Source organism: Lactuca serriola, chromosome 1 (genome assembly GCF_051521515.1).
Source record: "Lactuca serriola cultivar US96UC23 chromosome 1, Lser_US96UC23_V15, whole genome shotgun sequence".
In the NCBI taxonomy this organism is placed as follows: Eukaryota; Viridiplantae; Streptophyta; class Magnoliopsida; order Asterales; family Asteraceae; genus Lactuca; species Lactuca serriola.
The window spans coordinates 4,248,540-4,261,983 of NC_136408.1; the positions used below are offsets into that span (position 1 = coordinate 4,248,540).

Genomic DNA, 13,444 nt, shown 5'->3' on the forward strand with positions numbered 1-13,444 from the left:
CTCGATTCGAGCCTTAAAATGAAGCTCGAGCTCGGCTCGTGAACAATTTAGTGAGCTCGCGAGCCTAAACGAGCTTAAACGAGCCTATATATATATATATATATATATATATATATACACACACACACACACACATATATATATATATATATAGGCTCGTTTAGGCTCATTTAGGCTCGCGAGCCCACTAGCTGAAGCTCGGCTCGAGCTCGTTTAATAAACGAGCCTCATATTTGGGCTCGAGCTCGGCTCGGGCTCGTTTAATTCAATCTCGAGTCGAGCTTTTAACGAGTCGATCCCGAGTAGCTCGCGAGTAGCTCGGCTCACTTACACCCCTACTTTTCCCAAGTATTGCCTCTTAGTTCAGCAAGTCACCATACAAGAATTTCACATAGTCATTTAACACATCGGATAACATAACTAGGGTTTATATAATTTCTTGAAACGATTACATAGGTATTCAAGTTCACCCTACACTATGCCTCTCATATTAAGCTACACCACATGATACTTTCTATATGGTTACTTTATAGATCCTTACTCCTAATCCCTTGCATCGTCACCTGCTTCATCAAGGATCATATGGAATGCTCTTGCCTTTGGCTTCGACGCATTCGGTCTTTATACTTCATTTTCCTTTGGACAATCTTTTGATATATGCCCCTTGTCTGCACATATGTAGCATACCTTATCATTAAATGTACAATCCTTGGAATAGTGACCGATCCTCCCACATTTATAGCAAGTTACTTCTACGTCGCATCTCCTATAATGCTTCTTCTTGCACTTCTCACACCACTAGGCTCCACCACTACCCCATAATTTTGGTTATCCAAGTTGGACTTTGAGAATCTACATTTCTTATCGGATCTTGAGGATCCCTCAAGCTTCCTCTTTTCTCCTTATCTTTTTCTAGACCCTTTTCTCTTATCTGGGTCTCTACATTCTTAGTTGCCCAGATTACGACTTTCAAGGTGGTTGCTTGTTTGACCATTAGACCGAAGTCTACTAGTAATCCATTGGAAAATTTGTTGACCTTGGAGAGTTTATTTGGAACTAAATAAGGAACAAGCTTCATTTTCTCCGTAAAACTTGTAGCACACTCGGTGACGCTCATTCTTCCCTTCTTTAGATTCTGAAACTCGTTGTTTATCTCCAATAGATCCTGCTCGGAGTAGTACTGTATTTTTAGTTGCACCAAAAGACTTCCCAAGACATCTTCCTAGCTTCTTCCTTAGGCATGGTATCAGCTAATAGCTTCCACCAGCTTAATACCCCAGTCTTCAACAGTGTAACTGCAAGAACGGTCTTTTGTTTGTTGCTACAGTCGCAACTTTCAAACATCATCTCCATCTCGGAGATCCAATCCATGACTTCCACCGGTGTTGGGCTTCCAGAAAGACTTGGTGGCTTGGATGTCCTGAAATCCTTGTACTTACATCCACATCCATCATTTCCTCCATTGAGTTGGTTTCTTCTAACCATACCTGGCTCACCTTGACTCACTGTTTGACTATAGTTTCCTTCCTCTGACTGTTCTATATTCAGTTCAGGTTGTACAATGGGTACAATAGGTTCATCCCTATTAAGAAACATTTGCCTCATCTCCTCCCTTTTTTCGGCCATCAAAGCCTGAATCATTGCTTGAACTCCTATCATCGTTATTGGCCCGGGTGTAGCTGCTACATCTGGTGCACGATCAATCACTCGTGGTTTAGATTTTTGGTGTCCATTAGCATTTCGTAATCCGCTGTGAGTTCTCACAGTTTCGATCTATACACTCTAGCAGATGTTTAGTGTACAGGGACGAGAATTAAGATAGGGAAATCTTTATTTACGACAGACGTATAAATCTTTTTATCACTCCAAAAAGTTATATGCCAGTTCTAATACCGTAATTAAACATTTAGAAATCTGAACACATAAAATTTACAGGTCCGGTCGGCAATAGAACATCGATCTGATAGCATCATAAAGCATATAAGGCATATTATAACATAAATCATTTAGCACATAAAATCAATTTAGGCATCTCCCTTAAATAAGCTAGTGCTTGTGTCTATTCTGGCATACATGCTAAATATAGAAGACACTCATCTCACATTCATCACTTAGGATTCTAAGTTTAAGTCTAGAAATAAATCCTTACTCCTAGTTCGCTTAAACTAATGCTTTGATATCAGCTATGACATCCCTATTTTCACGGCAAAAAAAAACACCGATTTGTTTATGCTAATTTAAAAATCATAGTATCCTTTTTGAAGAATGAGGTTGCGGATTTTTTTTCCAAAAATATGATAAATGTATTATCAAAGAATTTCCGAAGAATGTATTTTATTTATATCATCGTTAATACATAAACATAAGCATTATGAAATATTACAAGCCTTACAGTAATTAAACTAGTGGCCTAATACTCCTTGAATCTCTCAGCATAATGTATCTTTCATAAAGCCACATGTGATACAATAAACTAAGTGGGTCAGGTTGGGAAACCTGGTGAGTACAAAGGGATTTCAATCCCACTATTTGATAATAATGTATATCTCAAACCTTCAAATCCAACTATTATCATTAACACAGATATAACATATCGCTAAAACAATTTATCCCATCTTGTTGATTCCCATGTATATATCCTATACAACGATCTTACAAGATCTAGCCTAAAGAATCAATATGACAACAAACTTACAACACTGCTTTGGAAATTCTCTGGCAATGAGGATCAATAAATACATCAAATGAGGGTAATGGAATAAGTTTCACCACGAACCTCCGTTTGTAAAAAAGAAGACACTTAAGTTAGGGGTGGTTATCTAGATAGTTGTGCATAGCAGTGGTCTGACATCGTGAAGTATTTTACCCCCAGACTCACCCTATCCGACAATACAACATCAGACATACTTGCTAGTGGTCTATTACTGACACACTCTATTAGGTAGTCTATGAAGTTCCCTTAATTACTTCGTGAAAGGAAACGCTGACACATGAAGCTCATCCGATCACTTCATAAATGAAACGATGACTCCAAAGCTCTTCAAAATAAAAAGTGTGGGGAAATACTAATAAAGTACTCATGTACGTTCCCGTACCCCGACACACAATAGTGTCAAAAAAGACTTTGTACATGATAGTACGTCTGACACATTATAGTACCCTCGTATAAGTAAGACTCATACCCTAGAACATAATAATATCCCGACACAAGCAGCACCTACGACACAGAGCTTTGAAAAAGGACTTAGTACATAGAAAGTACTTTTGTACGTAGGACATACTCCATCGATCATCAATCTCCTCGAACAGAGTTTCTACTCTCTATTCCGATCATACACGTACCCTTAATAAGATACTACCCAAAATCCAAACTTAATTGAACTAAGCATCTCTGTTAAGTCTTATTTCTTCACTAAGCAAGCCTACCATGCTTATAATCAACTTTCAATACTAACTCTGTTTCGGCAACACTATCCTAATTTTGTGTAATATTTTATACAGAGTATTAAGTACTACATTTATCTTCTCATTTATAATACTTATATTATTATTATCGTGTAAATACATCTCAACACATATAGAACCATGTCTGGTTCGCATAACGTATATCATCAAATATATATACAACACATATTTCTAGATAATAAGCATGTAACTCACATATAAACTTTTAACATATATTTAATACTTGTATTAAAATCATGTTCATGAAAGGGACTATGCACTCACTTGATAAAGTGATGACTCGAAATTTGGACAACGCTAGCTTCTAGCAATTGTCTTTTTCGTCGACGTAACCTAGTATTATTATCACTAAGTTTTAGTATAATATTTATTGCGACTAATTATTACTCTAGAATTATCATTAACTCAAAGTCTACTTTCATGATCTATCAAGTAAGGAACAACCTGGTAGGATCACATCGGAGGTAGGGTCTGTTTGGTATACAAAGTATACTGTTTGGAAAGCCCACTTTAAACACCTCACTAAATCACAGCCTATACATCATCCCCGTAAGTAAATCAATCAATATAACGACTTGGAATCACTGATAAATATTGTTTATAGGCTGATAATAACAATAATGGACTTAAAAATAAGTTATACTTAAAGTATGGTAAGCATAACTAATTTACAATAGAGTTTAGCGGGGAACCGGGCTCTGCACGAGCAGAACTTCTGAGCCGAAAGCTCTTCTTCTCGAGACATTCTGGCATTTCGGGACTCACTACTAACACTTAGGAGTTGTTGGGGGGAAATCCTTGAGGGTTTGTGGATGTTTGGGAGAGAAATGGGTGAAAAGATGTGAGAAAAAGAGTGAAAACGCTTTCTATTTATAGGCTGCCAGCACCAAGTATGCTGAGCGTACTCGAGAATTACGTTGAGCGCAATGGGTTTTTAAGGGTTACACTGAGTGTACTCAAAATTACGTTGGGCGTAATGTGCTACGTGTCTCGGTCTCGTGTAAAGCCGTGGAGAAGAAGCAGTAGCTCAGATCGTGACACATGTCACTCACTGGTTACTTCAAAATTTAATTATCTTCTAAAATCCATAACTTTTGCATACAAGCTCCACTTTTTGACGATTTTTATATCCAAGCGTAGGTAGCGATGTGATCTATAAGTTTAGTTTAGACTCCGTCGGCTAATTTTGATTTTATTTTTAAATTTATATTTTAATAGCCTTAGACAGTTAAAGTCCATTAAAAATTCATAGCTTTGTCATCTGACGTCCTTTTTCGGCTGTCTTTATATCGTTGAACTTCTATTAATGAGATCTTCAATTCTCATTTAGGTTGTGTCGGCTAAAAATCAATCGATCTAAAATTTGATTTTCGGGTTGTATAATGTTATGCAAAATATTTGAAAAATCATAAATTCCTCAAACGAAGTCAGATTTGGATGTTCTCGATATGCATGCTCTTTGTTTAACATATTTTATGACTTTCATTTAGATTGCTAAGGCTTAAAAGTATTTTGTCAAAAATTCACTTTTTACGATACGCGGTGTCGTGCCGATTTAATCGCAAAACTTCAATAGGTCATAACTTCTTCGTTATATGTTGGATTTTAGCGCTCTTTATATGTACAGAATCCTTGTGACATATACTATAACTTGGTTAAGATTATTTACTCTAAATATTCTTCTATCAAAAAATCATTTTAATACTTATTATCTCTAAATTGGCTTGCCCGGATTTGCAGGCGTTACACACAACAAACGGTAACTTGACATGTTTCCTAAGAACACAAAGGCAACAAATGCTAGAAGATGAATAACGATTACAATCAATGATTTTATTGTACCTAAGAGTGTCCAAAACTGGAGAACCCGGATGACCTAAACAGTCATGCCATAGAGAAGGAGAGATGGTTGTATATATGGAAGGTAGAGCTTGATTACTTTTAGAAGTAGTAAGAGGGTAAAGGTCACCATGACTGTCACATATCGTTATTTGTCTCCTTGTTTGAAAATCCCTCACAGAAAACCCAAATGGATCAATTTCAATTGTTAAAAAATTGTTAGAAGTAAATTTCCGAACTGAAATAGGATTTTTATTAATTTCAGGATCATGTAGAACTTTTTTCAAGGATAAAGGAAGATTAGGATCAGGTAATGAAGTGTGATCGTAACCACAAATTGGAATAGTATGATCATTTCCTACAATAATTCCATTATGATGATTACTCAAATTAAAATAAGATGAGAAGTTACCATTAGAAGACGTCATGTGGGATATTGCGCCGGTGTCCATGTACCACGTTGGATCGGGTGGATTGATAGACATAATGTGCATAGCTACTACAATATATGTTGGAGCATATGCTATGGAATCCTCATTTTGTGAAGCTACAATAGCTTGATGGTGTTGTGGACAAGGTCCAAGAACACCAGCCTGCTACTATTTGGTACGTACTGGACCACGAGCCCACCCTTGTGTTGGATATGGGCAAGGTGGAAAACCCATTGAGGAAACCAACCCCAAGGACTATATCCCTAATGGTGCTGTGAATTCCAAAGTGTCATCCCATGTTGCTACTATTGTGTACTTCCACGACTTCCACCACTACTGCCTTGACCCATACCGGAACCACAACCTCCATCGTTGCTTGATTTTCGGCCAGTTTTCCAATTTCCAGATTGCTTCCCCCTGTAATGCATGTGATCCAAGTTGGACTTGGGAACAAAGGAATCCTCTGATTGCAAGGATGTGACCATGGAAGATTCTGACCATGTAGCAACCCCCTTAGTGAAACTCTCTTCCTCAAGAGTTAACGTATAACGAGTCTGCTAGAAGAGAGGCAAATGATCACTTTGTCTGATTAAAGTATCGTCACCTCTATAAGCTCTGGGGAGACCCGAAACCATTTGGATGACAAGGTGACTTTCTGATACAGGAGCACCAACATTCTTTAGCTGATCGACAAGAGACTTGAGGCGTTGGCAGTAAGCCGAAACATTAGGAAAATTCTCCATTATGGTATTGGAGAACTCGACTTCAAGGGTAACCACACTGGAAATCTTGTTGACTTGGAATATGTTTCGTAACCTATTCCAAGCTTCCATGGTTGTAGCATCTGGTTCAATAATGGTGTGGAAGAGATCATTAGAGATAGTAGCATGAATCCACGAGAGAATTGTTGCATCAACAGTGGATCATAATTCTTTTTCTTCTGCAGTAGTTGTGACCTTAATAGTTGGAGGAGGAATAATATGATGAAGGACCTTATGAGATCATGCAGTAATCAAGAATGATGGATATATGGTTGCGGATGTTGGACACCGCAAGATCCAGATGAAAGGAGGTTTTGTTATTAGACATGACGAAAAGAAAAAGAAGAAGGAGAATGGTAGGGAACTTACAGAAGAGAAGATATGGAGATGGAGCGTGAGATAACCCTAAACTTCTGATACCATAATAAAATATTTTCATCAAGATTACCAATCTCATTTCAGTTAATATATACAAAATATAGAGGCATAAATGTGTTTAATACAAAGGAGTCAAACCTTATTTCTAGGAACAAAATATTGACTATACTAATATACAACATATTATATTTATAGATAATTAACAAAGATAATATATTTTGTTAAGGGTATATATTTAACTATTTGAATATATATATATATATATATATATATATATATATATATATATATATATATATATAGTTGATTTATCATTGAACCTTTCTATCGTATTTATAAATAATGAAAAAAAACATTATTATAACCGTTTATTGTAGATTTAGCCAGTTTCTAAGAACCATAGCAACCATGATCATCTTTTCAAATAAACTTTTACATAGACGAAGATGATAAACAGATAACAAGTTGCGCCGCAACTTCTTTTCAAATAGCAAAACATTACTCTGCATAACTCATAAGACTCTATTAAGGAGCTCCACAACATCTGTCGCAAAAAAACAAAAAGTATCAAATGAGAATGGTATAAATATGTGTTAATTTTCCATGTACATTTTCTCATGTTCTGTCACTTTTCATGAGACAAATTTTAAAGCAGTATGCCTTACAGTTAAAGCTCCACTCCCCAAACCACAAGAGTTTTAAGCTATATAGGATATATATATATATATATGATATCTTTATAATTTATAGTTATGATATTTGTTAAAAAAAAGTACAAAAAAAATCCAAAAATGACATATAAATGATCATTATTATGTTTTTTAATAAAAAAAATATATTTTTATTTTTAGTTTTTTAAATAAAAGAATATAATTTTTTTTAAACAAATTTAGTATATATATATATATATATATATATATATATATATATATATATATATATATATATATATATATATATATATATATATATATAAGAAAATCTCCAAAAAAATCATTAAACTTTAATCCTATTAACCAAAAAGTTATTCATGAATTTCTTTTGTTTATAATTTAAACTTTAAAACCGATACTAAACAATTATAACGAAAAAGTTATTCATGAATTTCTTTTGTTTATAATTTAAACTTTAAAATCGATATTAGACAATTAAAAGGGTTATTTTGTAATTATTTATTGATTTCAATGGTTAAATCAAATAATAAAATAAAAATGATTTTTTTTTTATGAATAGAACCAAAGTAAATAGACTTTTTTACGAATTTCCCATAATTAAATGTGCTCGAAACAATATGTGTCGACACGACATAAATTTCAAAACTTTAAAACCAGGCTTCACCCGGGCTTTTTTGGGCCAGGCCAGGCTTCAATCCGTAGACAGTGTTGAATTCAACACATCAGTTTTTAAGTCCAACACAGATCAGTTTTGCACGATAGAATTTAAAAGAGAGAACCTTCAATTGTTAATTAACCATATGATCTCAATTCATGCATTAGTAACTTCAATTAAAATTCGAGTGAAAAACAAATTTACTATAATTCAGTATCCATTAATAATAATAATAATAATAAAATAAATAAATGAATTTATGATTTTACAATAGTTCTATTTTTTTTTTCTCTCGACTAGTCGCTATGCTCTAATATGACTTTGAGTTTTAATCAAACCAATGTGGAACAAGTTGAGGATGATGGGTCGTATAAGGATGGAAGCAGGTACTTTCTGCCGTTTGTACCATGTGCATTATAACTTGCACCTGTTGTCGAGTCCACCAACAAATCCCCTGCGTACCCAGGATAAGCTCCTTTAGCATACACACCAGGACATGCGGATGCAGCTTCTAAGGGTGCGCTTGCATCCCCCTGATAATACCCGTTTCCAAATGGGTTGGTGGCTGTAGCCGCCAACAAACCGGCCAAATTAATGACCATTCCGTCGAGACCGACATCGTTGTTGGGTGCCACCAGCGGTGCAGCCTGTGGTCCGTAGATCGGCTGGTGGAATGGCCACGCGCATTGACCCGCACACTGAGTCTCCGAGTTACCAACCCAGATGTACGCAAATTTGTTATTCTTTCCTTTCCCATTCGGAATCTTCGAAGATGATGACGAGGATCCGTGGGTCCCGCATCTGCTGGAGCAAAACCCATCAACTGCCACGTCGGATGCCGTTAACACGACGTTAACAGCGTTCCTTGACTCCCCTTTGGAAGCTAACTGAACCAGATGCTCGTCCGTCAACGACTTTCCAAGAGAATAAGCCGGGTCGGATATTTGTTTACCGAGTCGGAGTGTAAGTGAACGTTGCTTCTTTGATTTCATCTGATATTTCTCGGTGGTCTTCCACCACGTGGCGACGGATGGTTCGATCTGAGATTTTGGAGAAACTCCGGATCCGGAGGAGAGTGAGGTGATGAAATCGGAGACAATGGCTTTCTGCGACGGTTTGAAGTTGCCATACCAGATGAAATTGACGGAGATATCTCCGGTGAGAAGAGCACCGTTGTGGTATTGCAAAAGGTTAGACGCGTCGCTGACTAACTCAGTGAGTCGTCTCCCAGCAAAGGAGACGTGGAAGATGGAGACTACAAAGAGAAGCTGAACCAGACGACGAGCAGTCGCCATTTTTATGAAGGTTTTAGAGAAAGGAGGGAGGATTGGAAAGATGGGAAAGGTAAAGTGAGGAAGTGAGTAGTGAGTATTGAGATGATGGTGAAAATGGGATATTTATAGTGCAAACAAAAAAATTATATTTAAATTTTAGGTTTTTTTTAGAACAAAAATAATAAAGAAAAGCATTTTGCTTAGCAGGCAAGAAGAACCTACAGCTGTAACATGTTCCCAGTCCCACACGGGTTTGTAGTTATTAATGGATGCAAAATTCAAATATTCACGCTCTTTTCAATTAATATTTATGGATATATAGATAATAAGATACATGCAACTATTTTAACCTATTATTCAATAAATACGTAAACTAAAATTAAATACTATTTACAGAACAAATTCATAATTGAAGAAGTTTATAATCGGAGATGGGTTTTAACAATACTTTTTTTTTTATTAAATAAAAAACTTAGTATAGATATGATATTATAAAGGTATAAATAAAAACCATAAATAGGTTAACCGATCATTTTAGACGTGCATTCATAAAACGAATTTGCAGTTTGCAAAAGCAATATTAAGAAATATAATCATTATGAGTAAAACATTTGGTCAAATTATTACATACATCATACAATTTTGATAAAATTTATGACTATCCCCTTTAAAATACAATGTGCATAAATAAGAGTAAACTAGAGATAAATGTATCTTTTCTATTCCATTTGCTCTACTCCGTAGTTAGTTTACCCACAATTGTCATATTATCTAATATCTATGGATTTATAAGAAGAAAGATTTTGGATTCACTTTATTTTATATTATCAACTAATTATTGTATGTATTAGGTTTTCATTGGTGAACTATTAAAAGAATTTTAATAATATCATTCCATCTATGGGTTAAAATGAACATTTTAGGTTACGGTTTTTTTGTTTCAGTGTTGAGTTTCTATAACGACTTATATTATATATTTAAAACAAAAGATAATCAAATACGATAAGAAAAAAATGCGTTTAAGTTATGAACTGAAGGAGAAAGTTGCAGCCTATTTGAAGAATTGGGAAAAAACAAAAGACGAAAATGTGTGTGGATGATATTTTGAATTTTTGATAGTGATATGAATAATTGAATTTGAATATGGGCATTGTGGATAAATTTGAAATTTGGGAGGAAGAGTAATTCTAACACTTCCCAGCTGGCGCCCAGTGTATGCTTTGTGAATGTTGGAAATTGGGTCGGGTGCACAGCTGTAACCTGTAAGAGGATCCGAGGCGCTGACTCACGCACACTTCTCGTGACATCCAGGTGCGCAGTTAATGGCTTTTTTTCTTTAAAAATTAAAAATTGAAAATTTAACGGCATTATCCAATATTCATCAGGTAATACAGGGTAGAAACAGAAATTTTTATTAAGGATAACACAAATTTTTTTCTCCAATAAAATATAAACCACAAAAATTTCACATATTACGGGATCCTTTACAACCTACATTTTGAGAAGACCAGTGCGGCATAAAATTAGTATTTTCATTTATCCTATAACATTATAGCTAGCTTCCTAAGACGAACATCACTATTGTAGGTTTACTTATGATCTTAATGAAAAATTACAGTATTTAGATTAATTAAACATGAACCGTTCCCCTTGAACATCCAACAATGAATCTAACAAGATAATGTAACCCGAATAGAAACAAATAGATGATATAAATTTTGATAGGGAAAAACTTATAAAATTGGGTTAGGTCGATCGCAGCAGTAGTACTTGGTAAGATATAGTGCATTCGTACCTCTAGACACAAACACAAACTCAATAGATCGCATGTATCATAATAGAGACAATTCAATTTTTATTTGAAGTTAAATTTAAAAAAAAAAAAAAAAAAATTCTTTTCATCCATCGTTAACCTTTCAACTTGTTTTTTTTAATGGTAAATATACCATTATGACCGGTTATAGAGGGTTTTTTCCGGTTTCCGACGTCTTTTCCGGCCAAGTATGATTTTTCTGGTTATCTTCTCCGGCCAAAATAGATTTTCCGGCGAGATGAGTTATTAATACATTTTTCTGATTTCTTATTTCTCTCTTCCTCTCTCTTTCTTAATGGTGCTCTTGAGTCTTCTGTGAAGTTCTAAGATCCAGAATATGAACACAAACAAATTTTAAGCTTCACATTTCAAAGCTTCATTTCATATTTTGAACAAGAACAAAAAAAAAAATCCTAAATGATTTTAGAAATCAAGCTTCTTTTGAAGCTTCATTTTGTTTTTTCATATTTTTATTTGATTTTAAAGAACAATAATCCACCTGCAATCAATTTCCTTTGGAGAACCCATCGATTTAGGGTTTGTAATGAACGAAACCATCGATTTTGATCCGATTTTGGGATTTTTCAGGAAAAGGAACCGATTGATTTAGGGCTTTTTTGGGTTATACACACGATGAACACAAGAATTGGGTTTGTTTTCATATTCGAGTTTGTTTTTTATTTGTTCATATTCCGGTTATGATTCAAGTTATGGGTTTTTTTTTTTTCTTATGTAGCTTCGATTTCGATCAAGTGTGTATATGCGTTTTGATTTATTGAATTTCAAAAAGCTTGAACTTCAAAACCATTAAAACCCTTTTTCATAACTCGAAAATCTTTTGAAACCTTGAAAATATGATATGGGTTTTGATTTATTGGTTTCACAATGAACAAATGATTTTAGAAATGGAGTTCTCAAGTTTCTTCTTCCTTAAAAACGAACTTCGTTGGAAAATTAATTTTTGGCCTGAGAAGGTAGCCGGAAAACTCATGTTCGCCGGAGAAGACGACGGGAACCGACAAAAACCCACTATACCTGGTCATGGTATGTTTAAAAAAAAGGTTTAAGGGTTAACAATGCATGAAAAAGATTAAGTGACCAAATATGTACAAAGGGTATAGTTGGTTACCCTTTCAAGTTTCAAGTCATTATCCCTTTATTTATTCGGAGTAGACAACAATCAAGAAAATACTTATAGTTTGTAAGGTTCTTCTAAAATACCAAACCAATACTTTTCTTTTATACTTAACATGCAAAATTCAAAGACTACATTTGAAGCTAGAGGCATGACATTAAAGAGAGAAATACATGATTGATTTCATAAAAAGCTATTTCTTTTCCATGCATATATTATACCCTATGTTTTATCCATCAAATTAGGAGTAAAAGACCAAGCAGTTAGTGCAAATTGAAACCAAAGTGACTTGTAGCAAACTGGAATAGAAAAAAAAAATATAAAATTTATAATTGTCGAACATCTGTTTACTTAAAACAGAAGTGAAATAACTTTTGCAAACCAGAAATCTAATGTAAATATATAATCAATGGACAAAAGTTCAAGAAATCAAGTTTTAAATTATGTGAAATTTTAGACACATAAACGTTAACCGAGTAGAAGATTATTAAGCAAATATGGATATAAATATGATGAATGGAACGCGTGCATGATAGATAACAGATTGCTTCACTAATAGTGAAGGTTAAAACTCATATAAATATGGATGCAAAAATGTCCTATTCTAAACCCTAATCACTATCAGTGTAGGTCGAAGTGAGAAATATAAAAACCTAGAACTACGGAATCAAATCGGGGTTACCTTCTAGCTTTGATTTGAAATTGGAGAAACTAGGTTGGCACTCGATTCAAAATCGGAGAAATCATGTTTAACTTCGTCTTCGTCTCTTAAATATTGATGGCATCTTCGTTTGAAGCTCGGGGGCACCTCCAGAAGTATAGACCAGAGCATTCAGACACAACTAAAACATATCCGTACGTAAACCTTTGGGGGAACCTCCCTTTTCTCTTCTTCTTCCATTCGCCCTTGGGAGTAGCACCTTGATAATGTTACGACGTAAATTTTCAAACAATTTTTTTCATTTTAAAATCATATAAATTTCATAACGCGTTTCACAAAATCTCATTTGTTTAGTTTA

The 13,444-nt window shown here is 34.6% G+C and overlaps 1 protein-coding gene across 1 annotated transcript; it reads right to left on the minus strand.

Moving 5' to 3' along the window:
* Positions 1 to 8,402: 8,402 nt before the first annotated feature.
* Positions 8,403 to 9,579, minus strand: LOC145086125 (protein PHOSPHATE-INDUCED 1-like). The gene has a single exon (XM_079023897.1). It carries the CDS (start codon positions 9,496 to 9,498, stop codon positions 8,536 to 8,538), a length of 963 nt encoding a protein of 320 aa, XP_078880023.1. The 5' UTR covers positions 9,499 to 9,579; the 3' UTR covers positions 8,403 to 8,535.
* Positions 9,580 to 13,444: the final 3,865 nt, after the last annotated feature.